General features: G+C 46.9%; 1 protein-coding gene across 1 annotated transcript in view; it reads right to left on the bottom strand.

Moving 5' to 3' along the window:
- Positions 1-25,584, bottom strand: part of LOC139775042 (protein trachealess-like) — a 79,674-nt gene extending 54,090 nt beyond the window's left edge. The window contains exons 1-3 of the mRNA XM_071710708.1: positions 24,714-25,584; positions 8,030-8,062; positions 2,006-2,053 (exon numbers count right to left, since the gene is read on the bottom strand). Coding sequence (XP_071566809.1) covers positions 2,006-2,053; positions 8,030-8,062; positions 24,714-25,009 — 377 coding nt within the window. The 5' untranslated portion in view covers positions 25,010-25,584. The remainder of the gene's footprint in view (positions 1-2,005; positions 2,054-8,029; positions 8,063-24,713) is intronic.
- Between the last annotated feature and the right edge of the window lie 433 nt (positions 25,585-26,017).

The following is a 26,017-nucleotide window of genomic DNA, read 5'->3' as shown; positions in this document are numbered from 1 at the left end:
CGCGAGCGGAGGGAAAAATGCGGCTCGCCCGTTGTTTCGCTTTCCTCCTTTAAGTTTTATTTATTAGCCGGCGTGAATATTCAGCTCCGGCGGACAAAACTCCGTTCCGTTCCGGCCGCGCTCCGGTCGGCTCCGGTCGCGTCGGCGCGCGCTAAAGAGAGACGGGCGCGGTGTGTAGTGTCACAGAAACGCGAGAGCGATATTGTTGGACGCGCGGCGGCCGCGTCGTCGTCGTCGTCGTCGTCGACGCGAGTACAATACGGCCGAGAATACGGCGGAATGCATTAATATTAATGGTGGTACAGAAAGAGTCTCCTCGTTGCTAACGCTCGCGCGCTCGCGACAGGCTCGACCGCTCATCGAACTCTTCCCGAAAGAGACGAAATCGCGATTGCTGATTCGCGAGATTTTGCTGCAGATCTGCGACAGCGATTTAAGAGAGGAACGATAAGGGTATCGTATAAACGAGCCACGACGAAGAAACGCTATATCGCGCAGTACCGTGATTACCTCCTTCGCTCTCGCAAAATTTCTGTATTTGCGCACTCGTCGTCGGATGCTGCGCGGCACGGTGGCTCGAGAGAACGCATCTCGTAAGGTTGTCGCCTCGGGCGTCGGTTATACCGGTGACGATGCGCCTCGTAACGCCCACCGTCTTTTATCATCGCTGCCACAGCGATAATTCGTTATTTCGGCCTTTTAATATTTTACATTTTATACGTAAACTAAAGCGAGACTAGTTTTGTATGTTTCGTAACTTACAAATCAGATTACGTTAACATTTTTAATTTATCTGACACAAAAATAATGTAAAAGAAGCGAGAGAGAAAGACAGAGAAAGAGAGCGAGAGAAAGAGAGAATTCGCAAAGTTCAGTTGGAAGAATTTTTATGCAAAAACTCTGCGATTTATCTCGAAAGCGGCATCTCCATAACCCGGTTAAAGACTTTGATGGCCTTGCAGTTTAACTTCCAAGGTACATCACGAGATGGGGAGCAAGATACAAAGTGGCAGATTCTTCGCGCGACGTAGGTGGGTGGTGTGCGTGAGTCACGGTTATACATATTAAATACGTCGGATACGTTGGCTAACGAAACACCGCGGCGTTGATTATATCTCGCCGCCGCATTATCTCGATGATGCATGTCGCAGTAGTTTTTCTTTTCTGTTTCGGGTTAATGGCATTCGTATTTATTTTGCAATATATATATCGGGGAACGCTCCGCTCTTTTCATTCGGGATGACGGAGTTGATTGTTTCGCTTTGGGATCGCGCCGAAACCGCAGGGATAAACAAAAGTGGACCATGAAAACGCGGCGTAGGATGGTGAGAAAACGACGGAGAGCTCGGGGGAAAAATAACGTAGGTCGTGGAATGGCTTAGGAAAGCCGATCCGAAGTCGGACGGGAGCGTGAGGAGAAGGTCTCGAAGTTTCGCTGGTCGGTTGACCTCGTCGGGTAATAAGAATAAATGTGATTCTATTACGGGTTCAATTGTTACGGCGGCAGATAGGCCGCTCTCGATGGAGGACGAAGGGTAGATCGTAGTCGATAAGATTTACCCGGGAAGGTTTTACCTACGAAAATCGCTCCGCCACTTCGGACATTCGATAGGGTGGGAGGATGTCAGTATTAACGAACGTTACGAGCGCTTGTAACATCGTCAAAATGTAATCGCCCGTAGTGCCGAAAGAACGTTACACGCCCGATGCGAAGGTTCTTCCCCGCGTTTCGTATTTTGCCTTTTATGGGAGGCGCGCTACTGATGCCTTTAAAGATCCCTACGCAAATCAGTTTGATATAAATGAGAAATCTTCATTATAAAATATATTATTGACCGTGGTAAATAGTAGATATATTAAGATCATAGTTCTGCGTGTATGCAAGAACGCAAATCAGACCTGTTCCCCGTTCTTAAGACACTACCCAAGATAAGAAAGAGGCGTGCGTATAATAAATTCGCGCGAGATTTCGTAGAACGCGAATCGGGACTGAGAGAGTACTCACCGTGCGTTGACGGAGGTAGGATTTCCGACGTCGTCCATGGACGGTTTCCTAGAATGAAACCACGAGTGAAATTCGTTACTGTTCATCCGCAGCTGCATAAACGCGGGATGGTTATACGTGGTCGCGCATATATGGTTTGCCGATTGCCACATTTCGCGTGTACTAAGAGGATTCCTGAGGCTTCTTCTCAACAGGCGTCTCTAACGGAACAGGCGTGATTCTTTGAAATTTTTACGTCGCGGAAATCAGACTTATATCTGCATCGCTTTCGCGCTAGCTGCCATGAATCATCTCTGCATTTTACGCACAGCTCTGAAATCTCTGTACACGCTGTTCGCTCTCGTCCACAATCGTGTATCGTTAAAAGTCTATAAATCGAGTCTCCTGATGAACACAATGCGGTGAAACGTTCTACGTACGTAACACAACACGTTATCGGTCACAAATTACGATAATCAAATTTTCCGATATTCAACGCGATCGCGATTATAACGTGCGAGTAAAAACGGTGTTCCTGACGCAATTTGCAAAACAACTTCGGTATGAAAACGGGCGTAAACGTAACGAAAGTGGCGAAGGAACACCCGCGCGACGGCCGGTCTTGAGAACGTGTGCGTAAGTGTCATCGGCGCGTGTTGGCCCTCGTGCTCTTCGAGGGTTCCACCCCCATCATCCCCGAAACGTCATCCCCACCAGCCGGTGATCTTCGCTGCGCGTGCCTTCTCGCCAATGTAACGCAATGACGTTTTTCAGGCAGGCAAGAGGATTAACAGACTTTTCTACCATTTGTCGAAGAGAGCAATATTATTTGCGCAAATTGCGGGAAAGAAAAATAGTATAGTTGATGGAGAAGGCAGCACGAGCGGAAATCATATTTCGAATAGATCATACACGTTATTGATTAGTCATTTAAAATTCTTTAGAGACACTTATCGACAGATATAAACAAACCTGAATAGATATAAATAAAAGCTGTAGAGAATAAATATGTTCCTATAAACAAGACTCCGATCTCTGGTAAGTTGAGATTTTAACACTGTCAGGCCGGAGCGGAGCTGCCAGTGCTCTGTCTTCATTTGACCGATTGTGAGATCTGGAACCCCGCGACGCCAATAAAACGCCGTATCTCCGCGGTAGCTTGTGTATCTATTTTCAACGCCGCAACCTTATCCCTCAGTCGACCCTAACGTTGCGTTCAACTGTGGAGGGGATCATCGATTAAAGCCTAATGGGATTATACCCTTACGACGGATCGTCGCTTTCTCCATCTTGCGCGAATAAAAACGAATTTAGTTTTAGACATTCAGTTGTAAAAAAAATTTACATTTTACGGGATAAAAAAACTTTCATGTCGCATCTTGCTTCAAAGACTACGTTTACACGACGATTTGTAATCCAGTTTAATAACTATCGTATACTATCCGTTCCAAAATTTTTCTTTTAATCATAATGATTATTTAAATAGGAGCTTCTTTTGATACTTAAACTACATATATATGTAGATGTCAAAAGAGATTAATTCAAATGTTTAGAATATAAAATAGGTTTATATTTAAGTAATCGTGATAAGAAGAAAAAATTTGAATCAGATAGTATACGGTAGTTATAAAACTGGATTATAAGCCGCCGTGTAAACGTAGTCAAAGCTGCAATGACATAGCAAAAGTATACCAAGCGAGCGCGGATGATATCCTCATTAGCGTTATCTCATTAGTTGTTATTCATTATGATAGTATAGTTATTAATTGTTATTAATATTGGGTTAGCTGGGAGCGTTTACATCGCGTTTGGCGAGGAGCGCAATGGAGAGGAGCGAAGATTTCGCCGCTTCGGAGGTCAAGAGCGGATTTAAGCGGCGGAGGTAGCGGGAAGACACGCTTCCGAGTTTTGCTTATCGATTCAAATCGCGTTCCCCGCGTATGAATGAACGAACGAGTGGGCGAGTCGAGCCACCGGTTGAATGGGGAGAGCCCCACGGGTGACCACAAAGTACAGACGTGCGTGTCGACGATCGTTCGCGTTCTCTGCACGCTCTGCTCTTCGCACGCCTTTTCTCTATTCCTTTCCTATCAGCTCAGCTCGGTTCTTCCTGTCAGCGGATTCACTCGAGTCTCGGTTGAGATGGATCGCGGATGAGATGGACTGTTCGAATCGAATCGGATGTATCCTCTCGATGTGACTCATTTTTCATGACGTTATCACGACACGTCCCATGATTCCCTATTCCTGAGAGTTTCACCGACGATTTCCGACATCGGAGCTTCTTCTCGCGAGCGTACGGATTAACCGCGTCAGTGATGTAATTCGATGTATCGGACGCGTAGCTAGGTATGCGGCGCGACTAACTCGGAGCGTTTTGTATCGCTGGCGCTAAAAATGCGTGGCGAATCGACGGGAAGGATCCGTCCTGACTAGGCAACTTCGAGGCAGATCCGTTTTCTACGATCTTAATAGGTATCGGATCCGCTCAAAGCATTCCGCCGTGCGGTGTACGTCTCTAGGTACCCCCGATCGCAGAGTCCACCCGATCGCCAGGAGTAAATCCGCCCTGTTTTTCACGCGTTGGTTTTAGCCGCGGCATTAGAATCACGGACCATCGCGCATCGCTTGGTTTTTCGGTCACTGTCGCGCCAGTTGATTCCAAAGTTCGCGCGCGCGCGCGCGCGCACCGCGCGCTATTAAACGATGCTCGGATTTTTGTCGGGCTGTCCGCCGCATTGTACGCAATTATACACGCTTTTTGTCGGCTAAGCCGGTGTAAAATGCGGTTTTCCGAAAATGGCAGTGGAACGAAGACTGGTCTCTACGAGGTGGCGTACGGGATAGTATCGTTTAATTTGGCATAAAACATCAGCCTCGTCTACTTCGAGCGCGTCTGTCCCCCCCCTTCGCTACTTCATCCTTCTTTCCGTGCTCCCGGGAGCTTCTTTCTCGTCGTCGTCGTCGTCGTCGTCGTTGTTTCGCGATAGGTTCCGCGAAACATTACTTTACACGTACACCTTATTTCAACGTTTCAACGCCTTAATCGTTAATCTCTCGCAAACGAGAAATTATTTTCAAGGTTTGTCCTAAGCGCTGAAAAGAAATAGAGAACACAATTTTCGCGATCGATAGACACTGATTTCTCCAAACGGGAAGTCGGGCGAGGATTCGATAAGAAACGTTTTTGCGTAAGGTACTTGTCCGTGTAATTGCGAGAGAGAACTAAATGTGTCGACGTCTTCTGGCTGATCGAGTTACCGGTTAAGGCGATGCAAAATGCGGTTTCACTTTTTGTGCTCCGGTTTAATAGTGTACCACGCTATTATAACTATCCGGGTAACCGCAACAATATCGTCGTTCTTTCATATCGTCGTTAACGTTACCTCGATCGGGCGGATTAAAAAAAAAGGAGAAAAAGAAAGAGGAAAAATCGGTCATGCCAATGCGAAATAAATTTCGCGAGAAAGGTGCAACTTGGTCCCCGCGTGTATCTGGATATGGACCAACGTCCCGGTCGACAGTGACGAGATGGAATAGCGAGGGAGCCAAGCGGGAGCGAAGAATAGCGGGCAGAAGCGACGGCCGGCGCGGCGCGGCGCGGCGGTGGCGGAGAAGGAAGAGGGGCACGAAGGGGGACCTCTCGAGAAGGGACGAGTAGGGGGCATGGAAGGCGACCGGTCGACCGGTCCTCTGGACAGACGGACGGAAAGACAGACAGGAGACTGGAGACCGCTCATTACGGGCGGCGCATGCGCGTGGAATGCGGCGGCTCTGGTCTCTTCGATACAATAAATATAGGATCGGAGATCGGCGGGTGAGCGAACGCGGGATGCGCGGCGTGAGAGAAGAGAAGGGAGCGGAGAAGAGAGAGAGAGAGAGAGAGAGAGAGAGAGAGAGAGAGAGAGAGAGAGAGAGAGAGAGAGAGAGAGAGAGAGAGAGAGAGAGAGAGAGAGAGAGAGAGAGAGAGAGAGAGAGAGAGAGAGAGAGAGAGAGAGAGAGAGAGAGAGAGAGAGAGAGAGAGAGAGAGAGGAGAGGGCGACTCCGCTCCACGCGGAGATGAGAGAGCGAGGGTAAACCGATGAACGGGGCCCGGGGCCCGGGGACCGACAACAATGCCCGACAACGTAGTAACGACATCCAGTTAAATCGCGGTGGTCGCACAAAAAAATACGCACGGCTCGCGATTCTTTAAAGGCTCGGTGAACTCCGCAATCGCGCGTGTATCCCCGCCGACGTTTACCATCGTCGTGAGGCGCGAGCGCGAATTTGAGCGAACGTCGAGCGAGCATTGAGAAACCGGACGACACACGCGCGGCACGCCGCGCCGGCAAAACTCTCCGTTTCGCCCCTCGCGATTTCCATCGACGAGATCGTCCCTCGTGTCGCGCTGCGCGATACGATCGTTCTCGTCGTACTTATGAATTTATAATTAGAAATCTCAAGCGATCGCTCCTACAACAACGATTGTAGAACTAATCGTAAATCACGACCAACTCTTCGACCGCGTGTACAACGAAAATTAAAAGAAAAGATCAGCAGGTAATCTCGCGTTGGCGATTATGAGTAATATAATTAACATTTCGCTCTCTTAACGGCGCTATTAGCAGGAACGAAAACAGGCGCATTACAGCTTAAAAGCCCGCGATGGACTCTTTGGAGGATGGGGCACCCGGTTTAAAATTGTAGGGAACCGACAAGGTAGATGTACCCACGATATAAATGCTGATCAATCAAGGCGAACGGAGCATTTAATCGATACTTCAATAATTATCAACCTGCTCCGGACGAGTTTCGCAGATAAACCCTTATGCATCTTTTTTATCATAGTGCTCCTTTTCTTATTGATCAATCGCCCCTGCTTAATAATCACTTTGAATATAATTTATGCCGTATAAAACGCGAAAACGATACACTTTCTCAATCGTCGCCTGCTATTTGAGATAATTTTCACCAAGACTTTGCTATCGCTAATATTTACCGTCAAGATATGAAACTTTTCCGGCATCATAATGACGCATAATGTGTTGGAAACGCCTCATTAATTTTAGCGTGTTCAAATACCGCGACAAGAGATTTTTCACGCAGGACGACGCGGCAATGGGTGACAGCTCGAAGATTCGCGAGCGACAGAGAGGTAATACACAAGGCGTGACGGAAATAAACCGATAACGATCCGAACGATTAATCGCGCTCCGTTGTTTGCAATTAGCGTGAAATCGCTCGCGGTTAATTACAGCGATACGAGTATCGCGCGTTTGGTCCGCGTCGCCATCGTTAATTATACGCGCCACGTGATTATGCATAATGGATCCGTTCGCGTTTTTCAAATAAATCACACGGATCGCCGTATCGCCGTAAACAACGTCGTAAAATTTACGTGTCGATCTTTTGCGTGTTCGTCCTTGCGATTTTATATACTCCGCGTATCTTTTATATAAAATCTCGCGAGTGCGCTTTTGGAGAACAGCCGTCCCTCCTGACGAGCGAGACACGCAAGATTTGATACTCGATAGACGCGTAAATGTAGCAAACGGCGGCGAGACGCATCGTTCGGACGTGTTCGCCACGTTTCCATACGTTCTGCGTATATACGCGCGTATACATACGGTGGTCCGTGAAACGGCTTCGTGCCGATTCTGCGTTCGTTCGTCACTCGAGAGAGTTGATTTATATCCGTGGGTAAGAACCTCGTACCAGACTTCGATGCCTCTAACTCGTTGCTTCTGCGTGCGCGCCGCAGCGCGCTCACTTTGAACAATGGAATTGCGTCGCGACGTCGATCTCTCTGTATCAATCACCTCGCCAACGAGATCTTTTATATCTCTTCGGCCGTCCATCGATACCGCTCCTTTTTATAGCTCCGCTTTGTATTATTAGCTAGATCGGTTTCCTCCTCGCTCTGACGCGTTGCGAATGCCGCCCGTTCATCAACGAATATAACATTTGCGAGAGGATCGCAAGCCTTTTCGATCGCTCGTAATTCGCGTACGATGAGTGTGAGCGAGAAAACGAGTCAGTACGAGAATATAATGAATTTCTTACCTGTCTGTCCAGCAGAGCGCGTCATCTCGATACCTGGAAAGAATTTAAAAAAGTTAATTTTAATTATTTTAATATATTTCAATTTAGAATATCAGTTGCTTTAGTTTATTTCGATTATGATAGATCTAATTCATCGAAACGACAATTCTTCAAGCTTCAAAAGCGATCTTTTTATAATGAGGGTTTTAAAGGCAAACGTCTATCATTTCTGTGTATTGCGGCATCATTCTCTGAGCAACCCAGCCGAAGTCGATGCCTTGTATAGGTATTACTAATTCGTCGCGGTGCGCCCGATCGGCGCACTGCCCCTCTTACGTTCAACCCCAAAGTCCAAGTCCCGTGTCGCAGCTTACAGGAAAAAGCTTTTATATGAAAGCTCGGATAGGAATAAGATCGTCGTCGTAAATTGCGCGCGAACCTAATCTTGCGGTTGAATGGTGCCACATATACGTTCGTTTCGGGCCCCTTTTCCTATTCTTCCTCGTCAAATCATAAATCCGCCCTCTCCCTCCCCCTTAAAAAAAAAAAACGAAATTTATAAACTTTATCCGTCGAAATGTACGGCGATTCTAAGCAGACAAGTTGCAAAATTCTCCTTGCAGTCGAGCATATATACCCTATCTTGAAAGAGACCGGAAACTACAGTATTTTAGAATCTCCAGCGTTACCTTAAGACAAAACGTAGTTTACGTCGGAAAGTCACGAACCCCGGGCGCGGCGGATATCGACACCGCCGGGGGGGGGGGGGGGACGAAATTCGTGATTCGCCGGGACTGCGACGATACGCCACACGGATGAATCAGAAGAAACGCGAGAAAGTGGGGCCTGTCAGCGCGACATGATTTAAAGCCAAATATTACGACAGAACGCGCATTCCTGCGACGTCCCCGGTTAAGCGAGACGAGGGTGAGCGACACCGGGGGATGAGCCGTAAGTCGTGCAGATATGTTGGCCGCGGTTTATTACCGGGACGGCGGAATGGTCGGCGGGGTGGAGGAACATTGATTTAATGCGGGAGTAATTGGGCGGCCGGACGTCTCTATGAGCACGCCACCTTCCACCGCTAATGCGTTCCCGCCCTTCTAACCTTTTGGCTAACCACCGTGTGAGCGAGCGAGCGAGCGAACGAAGGCCCGCTAGGTCTCTGGCCTTTCCTCCCTTCTGCCACCCTCGCTCCTTCTTCCATCCGCGGGCGGGACGTGAGAAAGGCGAACGCTTTATTACTGCTTTTATTGCTCGGCGAGTTTTAGCCGCGCGTATCGCAGGTTGGATCGGCTTATGGCGCTTATTAAACTTTGATGTCACCAAATCGCTCTTTCACTCTCGTCCGCGTCCTGGCTCCTCCACGCCCAGTGTCTCCGTTGGCACGCGGACGTACGTGAAAGTGGATACCGGAGGAGCGGGCGCCTTTTGATGGAACGCAATATCTTTATTAGAATTAAAATTTTATTGCGGCACATCCGTCAATGGGATCGATAAATCAAATACGCCCCCTGCGCTTATGGAAAGCAATAAATAGTTTTCTTACAGTCGTAAATTTTCTTTAAATGTGTATATAATCGTTGATGAACGAAATAATTAAATCGCTATAAATTTCTTGGCCATGTTCACTTTTAATAACATATCGTTGGAAAAAGTGGATTAGAACTGTTAGAAGTTAGAACTGCATCATCTTATTTTCGAGCGTCGGCTCAATCGACTTGTTACAATTAGTCATGTTGCTTAAGCACACATATAACAGTGGAATGTGTATACTTACAGCCACCTAAGAGTAAGTTAACGGTCATTATAGGCAATCCCGTTTATCCTCGTCATCGCGTGCAGGAAATTAAAGGGTGCGTCTCGAGATTTGCGTGTAATGTAGCCAATGAAACGTTCCAGGTGTTGAGATTTTATTAACTCAAATACACTCGCGAGACGCCGCGCGCAGAATGCAAATGCGATGCCGATATATCGTAACGCGGCACAGCGGAATTGCCGATTCCGACTATTTTCTATTATATTTCTGTACGAGAGTGCTACACGAAACACGCATTTCAGTCGGCCGGGAACATACGTCGGGGGGACTTTTTTTGCGCTACAAATCTTCCCCGTGTAATATTAGAGAAGGAATTCTCGCGGGTGTTTCCCGCATTTCGCGAAACAGGATGCGGGACGAACGAGTTCGAAAGACTTCTTCCGAAGCGACGGAGAGCCCGTCCTCCTCGCCCGCGCCATGTGTCGCTAAGGTCGCCGTGAAGAGGAGCGGGGAAGCCTCCCGAGCGCGTTCCGGCGCTCGCAACAAACGAACGAGGGACCGCAAACGTGCTCTACAAGTAGTCATAATACGTGGACCGGGGGCAGACTCGCACGTGGTGCGATCACGTCGAACGGCGTTCAGGCTCCCTGCGCCGCCCCTCCCCCATCCCCCCCGGTGTAAAGTTAAACTTTGGATACGCCGGCTGCGCGAAATGTCTATCCCGGGCAATGCGACGCTTTCTGATCGTGCGCGCACGCACGCTCGACAGCTTTCGGCGACGACTGGCCAAGAATGTTCTGATTTCGATGTACGAAATGATGCCGTGGGAGATGCGATACTGCAAATCTCATATATGGATACCGAGTATTTTTTAACAATATTTTAATTTATTAATTTCATACCAATATTGTACCAGCGACAATTTTATTGTATAGTAACGAAATGCATTTGCTACGGATAGATTGTTTATTTTAACAGCAAATTAACACATATTTTTTTGAATAAATTTACTCAACAAAATTTTTTTATTTTACCGGCAAAATAGATCTTATTGCAATATCAAACAAATAGTTATACTAAAATTTGTTTGCTCTCACATTAAATATACAGTAGCATGAAATAATTTCGCTTACTTTTCTCCGTAATACTTTTTGTACAAAATATATCGTTCGTTGTTTTATATAAATGATTTACTTAATGCTCTGTTTAGAACGTTAAACTCTAGTTTCGCTAAGTCTGAGAAATATTATTTGCAGCGAGTCAGGTGAACACAGAATCGTCGATGAGCAGTACGATGTTATAACAGGTACCATTTTCGCGTTAGCACACGCGCAGGAGAATTTGAATATAGCGAAACTTTGTTACAGCTGACGGTGCTACTTTCGTTTCGCGGACGTCGTAACTCATACTCGATGAAACTTTAATTCGGATCGCGAGTGAAAAGCTTTCGAATTTAGCCAATCGTGAAATATTACGTTAAATCGGTGCTGAAAATTCATTGTAGAATCATTAAAATTATATAAGTAATTCTTTCATCGACGCGAGAATTATGTGAAAATTATTACATTAAAATATAAAAATATTATGTTATAACAAAAAATATATAATACTTTTAATATAATAATATATCCATTTTCGTGTCAATAAAATTTCCTGATGGATCGAAGTTTCTATCATCTTCAATCTCACCGATGCGAAGATAATTTCTACCTGGATGGGACGTTATATAGAGTACAAAGCGGATTGGAAGTTTCGGTCGCAAAGAGTATACGCTTCATCGATGAACAAATCGAGTGATCCGAACGGTGGTTACGTATCCTCGGAGCTGTTGCTCCGAGAAAAAAAGTTTGAGTCCCTCGCGGGACAGCACCCCGGCGCGGCTCGGCGCGGAACGGAACGGAACGGAGCAACGCGGCGCGGCGCGGCGCGGCGCGGCGCGGAGCGGAGCGGAACACGGAGTGCTGTCGGTCAGTGCACCGTCGTCTCGACTCGTTTCGGTATACCTATATGCAGGCACGACCTACGTTCCAGCGGAACGGGAGAGCGGGAGCATAGCTGGCGCATTATCACATACGTTAAGTTTTTCTCCCTCTATTGGCCCAGAGCGGGGACACGAAAAACGACTGATTAATCGAACCAACACGGGAACATTCTTGCTCCGGGATATAGAGAGAGAAGAAAAGAGAAAGAGAGCGAGAGAGAGAGAGAGAAAGGGAGAGTGAGAGAGAAAGAAGAGAACGGGAGAACCAGTAGTAGCGACGGCAGCAGCCTGCCCCGTGCCCACCACACCCTGCATTCGCGCATCTGCGTCCGCGGGCGCGGACAAGACGAGAGACGACGAGGAGCGGAACGGGAGAAAAAGTCCCTGTCAGTACCATCGCGGGGAGTTCTACCCGATCTCTTTCGTCTCTTCGACGAAAACCGGAATGCGTTTCTTAGCGGCCGAGATATGTTCCGAACTTACAATTAACGCGCGGCGCAATAGCGTACGCAGGCTGTACGCCTGCAAAAAAGCCGCGGTACCGGCTTGTAATGCGCGTGCGTTACGTTACGTTCGCGTGTGCAACGCCTAATTTGGGATATCCGCTTCTCTTTCTCTCTCTCCCTTTATCTCGCGATCCTTTTTCACCTTGCGACAGTTATGAAAGTATTTCCATCGAAACAATTTCGTTAATTTGATTTAGAGCTGCTTTTCTTCGTGTTTCTCTCTCTCTCTCGCGCGCGTGCGCGCACGTAAGTCGACTACCCCTAGAGTGCTATCGGGTTCCGCTGGTATTAGAAGAATGTCGCCAACGTTTACCGTATCTCGAAGCGTATCGAATTAAAGAACATAAAATGATATGATATAATACTCTATACGCGTACTTAATGTTTTACGGCGTAACGCTAATGTTGTTCGTGCATGCCGTTCCGCGCATATCGCGCGATAGGAAAATGAGCGACTTTACATCATAACGCGATAAGATTTATATCTTGTTAACAACTCGCGCGAGTTTATTGTCGAGGAGGGTGTTCGGACAAAGGAGGAGGATAACGAAAGTTAAAGGGGTAGCGTTACTTCAAAGGCTACGTTGACATAGAAAGAATCGGGTAATAAAGAAGGGGATACTACGTATGTAAGGTGGTACACGTTGCGTACCTATTGCCTCGTGCCACTTCTCGCGCGGATTATTTCGACGATGTAACGAAAGCTAATTCGTTGTGGTGGTGCCGTAATGCGAAGTGTTATGTTGTCGCGTCGAGTCGTAAAATTCAACCTGTTAACTTCTGATCGATTCTCGGCCATGACCATATATTATAAGCTTTAATATTGAATTCCGAACGTCACGTGTAATAGTTTTCATTTGTTCCCACCGGCCGCGCTTTGCCGCATTTTATTTTCTTCACTTTTGTTAAGGCTCGCGCCGGAACAGGGCGAAACATAAGTCGTCGAGTTTACTCGTGAGTCCTCTAGAAAACACTTTCGACAAATCCCCCGCAGGACGGAGCGTTAAATCGCGCAACATAAATACAGAGCTACCGAAAAGTCCGGTGGCGAGATGTGGTCTGCCTGCGGACAACGCGAAGCTCGCGATTCAGGGCACTGCGATGCAGACCGGCAATTGGCCAGAAAGAGGAAGAAAAGGAAGAAGAAAGCGCGCGGGACATATCGAAGCATTTCAACGGTAACGCCGGAGATATCGGCCAGAGGTGTCGCAGATTTTTAAATAAAAGCTCCGGGGTCGCGCGACTGGCAAAAAGGTGTTTGGAAAAACACGAGATTTCAATTAAAGAGACAAGCTTAGTAATGAGGCACTCCGGATTTATTGGCTCGAAAACCGTGGCGCCTAAATGTCTGCGTGTGTCCGCTCGTTCGACTAGCTTTGCAGCACGCGCGTACTAAGCGTATGCGTGCATGCGTGCGTGCGTGCGTGCGTGCGTGCGTGCGTGCGTGCACGTGCGCGTGGCCGAGGCTTAGGGGGCCCCATTGGACCTACGATATGCCCGCAGAACCGCCTCATTTGCATCGGATCGAAATTCGTTACTCTTTCGCGAGATAATCATACCGTCTCGTTTGCGAATCGCTGCCTGCCGATTCAGTTCCGATCGCATTCCGATCCGTTTTTGCCGCTGCCAACTTCTGCCAGATTCGAATGAATTTCAATCGGACTTGAATTAGATCGTTTTTCGCGAAGGCATTATATGTTGCCTCGTAACGTTTCGATTGAAAGAGAAATTCCGTATTTCGCGAAACGATGATGAAGTCAAATCTCAGGAGCTAGAATACGTTACGATACTCTGTAGAAGCGATAAATATACACAATCTGGTATGACGTGCAATCAAGAGAAGAAAAGATCGCAATATCGGTACGTAACATCTAACACCGTGGTGAAAAAGCGTGTAAGACGCTAGGCGTGTAAGACATAAGGGAGCAACTGGCCGCGGCGCGCGATTAATCGGTCATGACGTTGCCTCGTGAATATAATTTGTGATATAGGTATTCTCTACCGTACGTAAAACAATTCGTACCACATAATCGGGCAAATTATACGTCGTCGTTACCGTCGTCTTTATGTTCACGTGGAGTTTCCCCATTTATTCCTTCACGGTGCATCGATTAACAAGCCTCTTATCTCGTTTAAGGATTTTTATGGCAAAAGTTATGGCTCGAGTATCGCTGTCAGTGGAAGAAGACGAAGGTATAGGACGAGAGGGGAAGCGGCGCATCGTCGGCAAACGCGTCTTAAAGACACGATCCCGGAGTAATCGTCTTTCGAGCCCGGGCCCGATAAAAACGCCACGATACGAATCGGCGCGGCGCGGCGGTTCACCGGCGATTAGCTTCAGGCTACGAATCTCTCTCCCCCTCTCCCCTCTATCTCTTTCTCTCTCTTTCTGTCTCGTCCCACATTATATCATGTAATTTTTATCGAATCTCAAATATGATCTCACAGTGCCCATATCGCGGAAATTATGCATAAAACTTATCATCATTTATCCCGCGAGCTTATCGATTGCATCCCGCGCGCGCAACGATGACCATTTCGCGAAAATCACTGGCTTCCACCACGCGGCTTTTCAGCCGCGCGCCCGGACGCGGAGCACGAGCAAATTGAAACGCGATCTCGCCCAACTCCCAAGTATCGACGTCATTATTATCTCGTTACGCTTATTACGGACTATACATCTATTTTTAATTCGGCGGAGTTCGTCGAGCAGACTCGGAAGCTTCACGTCGGATCGAAACGCGATGGCTGATCGCGAGTCCATATCTGGCCAATTAATTGCCTCTTCCGTTGCATCGCGGAACGATATACTCCTTCGCGAATTACTGAATGTCGGCATCGAGCCCAAAGCGCAACGGCTACCCGCTGGGCCCGCGCAGCTCGTCCCGTTACGCTGCAGTGCTGCGCCGTATGGGAGTATTTCTTACAAGAACGAGTCCTCGTTCCTCGAAGGATTGGCGATTCGTCGATTAAATTGAAAACGCGACGAGGCTAATTGCGCCGCGTCTGTATTATTCATGGATCCGCCATCCGTGCTCGCATTTGGTGTTTTGCCAATCTGATGACTCGAGTATCCGACAGATTTTAGAAGAGGTGAACTGTATAGTGGAATATATCGTGCGAGCTAAGGATGTAAATTAATCAAGTTGTCAGAACCATTAGGTACAGGCTCAAATATCTTGTAACCGTCAGAGTTCGCCTTTAGTGGGTACTTGCCTTATTAAATATATATGTCAAACATGTTGTTCTATCACAATATTAAATCGACTTTGCGTTTGCACCCATACAATTACACGCACGTACCGATGGTAATAGATGGTATGTCCCGGCGACGTGTAGTGCCGCCCACGTGGTCACTTGACCTCCCTACGCCTCCGTATCTCTTAGTTAACCTTATCAACTCGATTCAACTCGACCTAACCGGTGCCGACTCACAGTTTGCTAGTGCGTAACCGGCGTATAGGCGACATACGGGCGTACATCTGTCATTTTTTTCTTATTCTCCCATAATATCATTAAATACGAATACATTAGATGCCGCAATGGCCAATTATTAATTCGATATTCAGCGGTTCCTTAGAACAAAGACCCGTGTCGCTGTTAATCAGACTTACTTACGCGCATAGACGAGCATGAGTTTAAATCTTTTTAAATACATTGTACTTTCAATATTGAAACTTATAACTAAGGGAAAGAAAAGTAATGATCTCGTTATAATTTACTTTCAGATTTTTTGTCATGCAACAGCATGAAGATATCGAGCGAATTTGTTCACCAAAGAATTCGTTTAAAAGTTACACGTACTGCATAGATATCTAGATATCATAGATATGCAAAACGCGGGGATCACCCGCGTGCGCCCTCGCGGGCGCGAAGAGACGCGAGTGTAGAGGGGTCGCGAGGGATGCGTATCGATCTAATAGTAATGAGCTCGATGCCGGTCGGAAGATTTTGAAATATACATTATGCGGGGATTATGGTTATGCATGCGGGAAAGGCGCTGAGAGTATTTTTCTTTTGATATACCCTTCGCACCCGGAGCATCTTTGCGGAGCGACGGATGAGATTTGAATAAAAGTATCCGTGGCGTGCCGTGGCTTCGGCTCCGCTCCGCTCCGCGAGTCGCTCCGCTGGGGCTTGATTCGCTAGCTACTTTTTACAACTGCGCGGTCTCATTAAATATGTATAGATTCGCGCCCCGTGCGCGTTCCCCCAATTCTTCGTCCCCCACCCTACCCCCTGTCTCCGATGATATAACCGCATCAGCGATTACCAGAAACATATGTTTTAAAGATCACGAGCAACCGAAGACGTCGCGCATCGCGCCACTACAGTGCCGCGTTACTTTACTAGTTACGCCTATATAAACGATTTATGTCCATTTTTACCAATGTAGATTAACTTGAATCTCGGTTTAATTTACTTTTTATCTTTTTCTAGTTCTTAAAATTAGAGAAAGATAAAAGGTAAGTTAAACCGAGATTAAAGTTAATCGATATTGGTAGAAATGGACATTAGAGTGATTGTACGCGCGAGATAAGACTAGTATTTGACACATATACACTTTCATGAAGATAGTTATTCAAAACTGTCGAATTTTTTAAGTAAACACTTCACGCGCGCATAAATTATACGCCTGAATCAACGACGAAAGTGTTTCACCAGCTACGTGCAAACATCGGGGATAACGACTCCTGATCTACGTACTCTAATCCTAGTCCATCCCCTCGGGTCTGCGTGACCCGGATTAAACTATAGGCTCGTATCGACATCAGTTTCTCAAGGAGCTACCGGTGTTCGAATACCAGTTAATCGCGGGAAGTGGTCTAGCGTAACCATTGATATTTTCACGCTGCCCGCGGCTAGCTGTAAACCTAACATTAGTCGCACACAGTCGGTTTTAACGTGTTATCCAGGTAGCGGCTCGTATCGGAACTGCAATTTCGCGTAGCTCTCGCTTAGGTAAAGATACTATTAGGTAACTGATAAATCAGCTCTTGTTTCACTATGTATACGCTACTTACGGTGATAAAAGAAAAGGAATACTGTGCTACCGTACAATTATGATAGCTGTCAACATTTTATCGAGGACAATTTATTAGAGACAGGTATAATGTGTACGCGGGGCTGTAATCGCGAGCACATCTCTCTGTGTTAGCGATTCTTTATTAAGACGCAATATCGGCGCGGTGGTTTCGTTCCTTCGCGGAACAAATGACCCGCAAGTTATCACCCTGAGAGTTCGACCCTTCCATTTAAAAAATGTAAATTCGTTAATGCAAGTAATGGGGGCGTGAAAATTTGTTCGCTCTCTCCCTGCAGCTCTCTCTCGATCTCTCTCTCTTTCTATCTCTCCCTCTCCCCTCCGATTCCGCGCGCCGCACCCTATTACCTGAGACTATTATCCAATACAAAAAATCAAATAAAGTATGCTAAGTTACGCTTCGAAGACTTTGGGGAGCTCGGAAACTGCCGAGGGGTCGTAGAAACATTTTTTTTACTCCGTTCCCCCACGTGACGTCAACACCCGCTCGCCGACTCTACTCGCGCCGCTCTTTCTTCGTCGCCTATTAACTTCCAACAGGCTGTAACAATGAGACGTCGCCGAAACTTTTCGCGCGATTTATAGATACGCCGTCGACGCGCTTCGTGGAAGGAGATTCAACTTTGCAATTTGATCGCTTCGATTGCCGCGCGCGTATGCCTCTGACGAATCGATTTTTCATTTCGAGAGAGAGAGAGATGTCACTTGACAATGTTCATATCCGCGGAGAAGGCATTAAATCTCATCGTTGAGGAGAAAAAGAGAACAAATTCTCGTTTCAGCATCCTGTTTACCAGCAAGAGCATTTCGCAAATTCGAAAGACAAATCACATTCTGCATTAGTATATTTCCGTGATTTAATGACCGTGCAACCGCGTTTAAAGCCCCGAGGTTCGTGATGTTGCAAATTGCATAAGATCGAGTGTGAGCTGAACGTATACCGTTTGTGGCTCGTCCGACGAGCAGAACCGGCGCGCGGTATGGCGGCAGCGGCGGCGGTGGTGGCGGCGGTGGTGGCGGCGGCGGCGGTATCAGTAGCCTGTTCTTATCCGCTGATCCGCATCTACATTATTAAACTTGATTGGAGGCCAGGCCAATTCCCGCGCGAAAACGACTTATTGCAGCGTGGCGTAGTGTGCCTCGACGTTAGACCATTATAGGAAAGTGCTGTTTAACGATTCGAAAAAAGCTCGAGATAAAGCTCGATAATCGCGGAACGTCGCAGTTTCGGAACGATTACTGTACTTTTTTTTCCTTATAATTACCGCGCGCGAGATACAGTTTCGTAAACGAAATTATTACATGCCTCTCGATAAACAGCTTTCATCCGAAACTGTTGTTTGGTGCAGCTGGGTAATTAACGGCGCGTTAAGTGCTAATTGCGATAAACAATCATTATCATTTTCTAACAACTAATGTGCGCGAGAGAATCGCCTTTAGATATCTATCCCCCGGTATTAGTTGCATAAGATGTAATAAGTTTCACGTAATGCGGACGCAAAAAGAGTCCCGAGTCGACGCCTGGGAAACACAACACAAGAGAATCTGAAAAAGCGCCGTTTTACGCTTCAGGTAATATCATCGAATATAATGGAATGCGCGGCGGAATCGAGGGCTGTACGGTCAGTTTGCGGGACGGGATAAAATCACGAGCGTTGCGCAAGAAAATCGAACAGTCCGATCTCTCCCGCGTGTTGTTCTAACGAACGAAAAAGTCGGAACAAATCGCCGTCTTATCGACGACGAACGGACCGTACGTAATAAATCGTCGAATGAAAATGCGCCGCTCGCGTATCGGCGCGGCGCGCGGGGCGGCGCATTCGCGAGAAGATTCGGCGAGAAGAATATAGGACTCAATAGGAATTGATTTTTCGAGTAAGCCGTAATTGGCTTTCGTGCCGAACGCGGCCGCTCTGTGCCCCCGTGTTAAATGAAGTTCTCATAAAGAACCCGCGCGTGCGAGTCTGTATCACCATACTAAATTCCGCGCCGCGCGCGGCCTTGATACCACCAAGTGTATTGAAATAAAACGTATCAAAGTAGCGCGCAAGATGTCGGGGGGAGGCCCTCTTTTCTCAATGGGCGTTTTTCAAACTAATTAAAGTGGATATTAAATCACTTCTGCGCCACACACGCACGCACACACCCTCAAGATTCACTGATGTACGACCCATTAATTAACGTTTCCGATGCTATAGAATATCGCTTGACTTCATACCTCCTAAAAAGATTTCCGAGATACCTTTCTGATTGCTAATCGTTACACGAATTTACAAGAAGCACGAACATTACTAGCGTAATGTACCTGAAAGTGCAACGTGGATATATAATTCGTTATACTTTCTGCATTTCGCTCGTTCCGACGAAATATTTGACGCGTATAGTATTATTATCAAAGAACACACATTAAATCTGTAAACGTTCTCATAACTAATAATCGTTCCAGAATTGCCGAGATAATAAAAGTTGATGAGGCGAAAGAAAAGAAAAGGAGGAAAAGAACCGTCTAACGTCGAGGGGGAATTTGCTAGCTAAAAAGATTGAAAAGGATCAAAAGAACAATGCTGTCCTCGTGTGCTTTTTACATTGCACGAACGGGTTGCGTATACGGGATCGACGCGCGACCCGATCATTACTACGGATGTATTATAAAATTTTTCTCGTGGATATTATCGTCTACGCGCTTCTCTCCATCGATAACCAATCGATCGTGTGGCGCTGCTACACGTATAACGACTAACGACACGTACCCGCCAAAAGTCAAAATTGATTTTCAGAAATATTATTAAAGAGTCGTACGTTTTAGAGAACCGCGCGTGGAAGCCGCGCTCGCACGAGCGAGCGCACGGTTGACGTCGCGCACGAGACGACGACGACGACGGCGACGCGCGGTTATAGCGAGCGGGGAAGAAGCGAGGAAAGAGCAAGGAAGGAACGAGAGCCGCAGGCGAGTTGTATAATATGAACGCGCCGCGCCGGAGTTTCGGCAGGCTATAATCAATTCTGATTGCAGTCCAGCGGATCGCAGCGCGATCCACTGGCCGATAGCCGAGAAAAAAGTCAGCGCATCCAACTACCGGGCTGCACGGTGGTATAGAGCCGAAGAGGCAAGGGCGAAGAACGAAGGGACAGAGATAAAGTAAGAATAAGGAGAGGAGGAGAGTGCGGAGATGTGCGCGAAAGAGACACGCGGAGCGGCGTCGGATGGTAAGAGGGAAGAATAAAGGGGGACGACGGGGGGGGGGACCCCGAGAGGGACAGGGAGAACGAGGGATCGGTGGGTGGTTGGAGGAGAAAAAATACAGATAGAAAAACGGGTTTCGATACGGCGGCTCTCGGGGGTGCGAATTAGTTTGCGTTGCAGTTCGCGGGAGCGTTCGTCTATGAGTCGGACGATGAGGATGCGAAACGAAATCGAGACGGTAAAAACACAAGTTATTTATCGACGCGTCCATGGCAGTGGGCTCCTGATTCCGAGAGGCAAACATTGGTGAGATATAAGGTCGATGGGCCCAAAACATCCAATCGACTATAGTTCTCGCGATGCCTCGGCTTTCTCTGGTCTACAAGATTCGTCTGATACGCGACAGAGGCCTCGTGATGTAACGCGCTACATATAGAAACTGCAGATTATCTCGTACGCATGGAGGATTTGCGAGAACAACGATATCGTGCTCGAATTAAGTGCTCTAGAGACTCGTATGCGTAAGGGCTCCGCGCGTAAGGGCAAAGACCTCGGCGGTAAACTATGCACGCCTCTGGCCTCGGATTCAATCAGGATTAGAGGTAGCCTCGTCCCGTTGAAGCTTGAGATATTTTAACTTCCGTGGTACAGGCTTTTTCGGATGAGAGATGAAATAACGAGTATATCGTAATCGGCATTACGCTCGTCGAGAGTCATTGCCCGACCTATCGAAAACACGCGTACTTGGAAGGACGGCGCCGTCCACTTCTCCATCCGCGGATTATAAATTCTGGAAAGATGCGCGCGATAAGATTGTTGCCGACGAAAGAGAGGGAAAAAAGGCTGCTGCCGTCCATCGGTGGCGGATATGTAATGTACGAGTAACTCCAGCAACAACCTTGACTCGCCGCAAGCCATACTCGCGCGCTTCTTATAATCCCTTGTGTTCGCGCGCGTCCGGCCCCATTAGTAGTTGGCTGACCCATCATTCAATAACGCTCTCAATGTCTGTGCGACCGTGTCTCCGTGTCTTCGGACACACACGTATGCGCGACACGGCGATAATTAGACCGAATTTCCGCACTGGAACAAAACGCGGAAAGCAAAAATTTCTCGCGTCACGTAAATTCTTTCATTCATCTCGCACGCCGCGCTATATCTTTTGTACAATTTGTTCATCTTCTCTCTCGACGTATTACGATTAAGTATATATAACACATTGATATTTTTTTATCGGGATCTTAACGAAACTCTTCGCCGTCCTCGCTTCTCTACGTGTTCGCTTCGCGCGAAATTTCAATACAAACTTATGTGCAGATAACCGCACGTGGATAAACGTTAGGGTATCTGGGTAGTCTGCCGATCTTGAGACATCGTATATATACGTTCTGAATATACGAATTGATCCGAGTGTTATGTCTACGAGTGAATAATTAATATCAGAATTATACACATCAGGTTGTGATATTAATATCATCATCCATAGGACATGTACCATGCATACTTTGTAACAGTCTGCAACAATAGATTCTTTGTCACTATAAGCATTTGATAATTTCTTCACAAATAATAACACCTTATTGGTTTTGTATTAATCTTTTTAGTTGACGTCAACACAAGTAGGTATATCCTGCACTCGGCAATCCGAAAACAGACAGACGACCTGTCTAATTAATGAGCAGCATTGACTGAGAAGACACTCGTCTTCCTGCCAAAAAAAGGCTTGAAGCACAGTAGCTCTTCTAAAGAATCAATGCAAATACCGCGATCTTTTGTGGCAAACGATTCGGAACGGCCGCTAACGCTCGACTTGACAGGCAAACGCTCTTCTTATTCATATCGACGCGAATCGGTGTCAAATGCTCCACGAGTTTTCGTTAAATTATCATTTCTGTGGTGCGACAACCGTTTTACCGGCATTCCTCGAACGAACAGGCGCGAAGTGAAAAGATGGATTTCTATGGACAAACGCGCGAGCCATCGAGCGGAATATTCACCATAACGAAAAATTTTTACTCACGCTTTAAAAATTCGTACGCCCGTATTCTCTCGATATATATTCGTCCAAACTCCAAAAATAAAGATTGATCGATTGATTTTATTTGTGTAACGCGAATCGTTCGCGAAATGGTCAATGAATCATGCTAGAGCAATCACCTATATTGATTGCGCGGAGGATAGTAGAGAATTAAATAGCGGAGTTAAAATCATAGCGATCAAAACACACTGTACTTCTCGAGCGGCGTCGTATCGAGACGGCGATATGTCAGTGTCATTCGCGCTGTCACTGCGTTATATACCAGGTGTCCAGAAATAAAGATCCCGAGACCGAGAGAACAAAGGTTCCATTTACAAATGGTGAAACTGAGTAAATTATAAAATATTTTAATTGTTTTCACATAAATTTCGTATCTACATTATATTTATCGTTATTTTTAAAAATGTCGTGTATTTCGAGGAAAGAAACGGTGCCGGTGCGATTAAACATATTCTAAAATGACAAAAAAAGCTTTCAATTCGCCTCCTTTTCTCGATGCGGAAAGTAATTTAATTCAGCTTGTGTTTTCTCCGTACGTCACAGATTTCGGGAACACCCTTTAGAGGTTTTCCTTGTTACGATGACGATGGCGTGATTATACGTTTTATAAATACAGAACGACAGACGTTCCTACTAGTTGCTCCGACATCGAAAGCACGACGGCAGGATAATTGATAGCGGAATGCTAATAACTCGTACGAGGCAGGCATTATAATAAGTTTTTTGCCGGGCGTGTGCCCCGCGTCTAGCGCATTCTCACTCCCCTCGTGATGCACCGCGGATGTTCTTTCCGGTACTTATTAGCACGTAATTTGCTTAGTTTAATCTCGGCGCTGATACGTCTGGCTATCGCGTTGACACCCCGGTATTTGCAAAAACTTTCATTTGTTCTTTGCTAGTTAAAGATAGATAATTTCTAAAGATATCTTCACTTACCGATAAAGAATATAGCTATATTTCTAGTACGTATACATATATATTTTACGTACGAGATTAATAATAATAATAATAAGTATTTTAATTCGTAATATTGTAAAGACTAAAGCAAACATGTCTCGTGCAAAATCACTTATCGTCGCCGATCGCTATCAATGTTCACGAGCCCGACTGATTTGACATCGTGTTAGATTTCTCACGTAGAGATAACCCGAAGAAAAATGTATATTTATATAAATGTACAAGTGTGAAACGCAATCGAAAATGCAGACACGAATTCAGCCAGACGTATATATATATGTATATGTGTGTTTCGTATTTTCCTCGGGCAGATTAGTAGTTACGAAATGAAAAAATCTTAATACAATTTGCTGGGATATTAAGCACACGAAGAGTATAATTACAAGAACTGTTCTTATGCGTTGCTTTCCTCCGAGCGATTATACATCGTGGCATACGGGCATGGAGTGTTAATAATTACGGTAGACGATGGAGAGCGTGTGTGTATTCGTATTAAGAAAGAACGATACCGCGCCGGTGTTTTGAAATAAAGGCTTCGATATCGTTCATCTCGTTTCGTTAAAATTATATTCACATTATGCATATATAATCTATCCTTTTTACATGTAATTTCTAAAATATCTTTCCATAAGATTATTATTTGAGGCGATTAATTTAATTTTGCAAATTATAATCAGTAAACGTGAACTCGCGCGAACGTCAATCTCGCGCATAGATAAAAAAATATCTAGTACTTTTCCAAGTATTTGCTTGAAATGGGTAAATATGGGAGTACTTCCCCAACGAAGAAATATTGACTAGGCAAACAACTGAGGCTAAGACAAGCGACCTCTCCATTTGCCGGTGCATCTAGACTGGGCGACGGTAGATGCGACGGCGTCAGGCTTTACGGTAATATAGTTTATGTCGTTCTTTCTAATTTCTATGAAGGCTACTCTCAACTCTCTTTCTCTCTCTTCTGCGTAAAAGAAACGTTATATATATCGTACGACTCAAAAAGATGAATTCGCTTATTTCATTATTGAAAGAATTCTTTAATTACAAGTAATTCATAGATTCGAATGCGCGTTCAGTGAAGGAGACGAATTCGATTCTATATTAAAGTATTTGATGAAATGTTTGTAAGAACATATCCCTTGGCACATATTCCATTTTACTAAATTCGCTGAGATTTCTGTTGATAAAGAAATTAAGTATCTCGGGGCAAGAAAAAACGAGCATGCGTTTTGTACCAACCTGGTAGGGAAATAAGGGAATCCCTGATGGACGTGCAGATCCATGGGCATCGCGGGATGAGCGGGACCGTGATGCGCCGCGGCTGGCACGTATTCGCCACCCGCTGACATGGGGGGCTGCATCATCCCCGCGGCGGCGGCCGCGTGGTGACCCGCGAACATGGCCCCCCAATGGAAACCAGGTGCGCCCGGCATCGCCGACGGATGCTCTAATTCGAGGGCACGGTGACTTCCGCCGGCACCACCGACGATACCACCCCCGGCTGCGCCTCCGGCACTTCCGCCTCCGCGGTGCATCCGCCACCCTTCCACCACGAATGTCGATGGTATTTCCGTCGTCTCAGTCAGTCGTGCACTCTCTCTTGTATATTTCTCCTCTCTTTTTTTTATTTTTTCCCCTCTCTCTCTCTCTCCCTCTCTCTTTCTCTCTTTTCGACAATTCACTTAAACGCTACTGCTCACTTGCACACTGTGCCGCGTGTCACTCGCGCCCTTAAAACCCGCACTCGTGCCCGCGCCCGGTACTCGGGTCCGCGCCACGCCGGTACTCGGGCGCCGGTAGCCTTTTCCCGTCGACGGAGACCTGCCGAACGGGAGGGCCCTGACGATCCGCGAGTTCCTCGGGCACCGCACCATACGACCGGTAACTTTATTCGCGCGGCACGCGGTACACCGGTAAACGCCGTGGACGCATGGGCACCGTCCGCGTTCGCGGCGTGGCAGTTGTTGACTCCGAGAACGCGGCGCGACGGCGGAGATGCGGATGCTGCGGGGGAGACAGGTGTCCGCGCCGTAGTGTATCCTCTGGTGGAGCCGCTGCAGCCGGACGGACCCGAACAGTGGCGCAGCCTTTAGCTCGGCCATGAATGACGCGCCGTATTCCGAGTTTACCTCGCGGAGGCGGAGCCTCGGCCTACTCTCGCCCGCGTGATACCTCCCGCCTCCATTCCCTCTCCGATCCTCTTTTCTCCCCCCGATCTTCCTCCTGCCCGCGACTTCACCCCCTCGCGACCACGTGCGCGCGCGTCCGAACGCGAATATTCTCTCTCGTTTCCTCCCTGTGGAGTGTGGTCCCTGTCTATCCCTCCGCGAGTCTATCGAACTCGCTCCGCGTTGGTATCACCGAGGATACTTTACTGCCGCATAATGCAATATCTCGCTTTGGTCTATATTCATTTTAATCTAATCTTTACAATTCAGATACCTATCAGGTTCAGATATCAATCGGGCAGGGAATGATTAGATGACGACAAACGAGTCTGTCTAGGAATAATTATGTGCGGTCGCGTTACTTGTTCAGACTCT

Source organism: Temnothorax nylanderi, unplaced genomic scaffold (assembly GCF_030848795.1).
Source record: "Temnothorax nylanderi isolate EJ_2023f unplaced genomic scaffold, tnyl_v1.0 TNYL_tig0091_pilon, whole genome shotgun sequence".
NCBI lineage: Eukaryota > Metazoa > Arthropoda > Insecta > Hymenoptera > Formicidae > Temnothorax > Temnothorax nylanderi.
The sequence above is the reverse complement of the archived record's forward strand: the minus strand, read 5'-3'. Positions and strand labels throughout refer to the sequence as shown.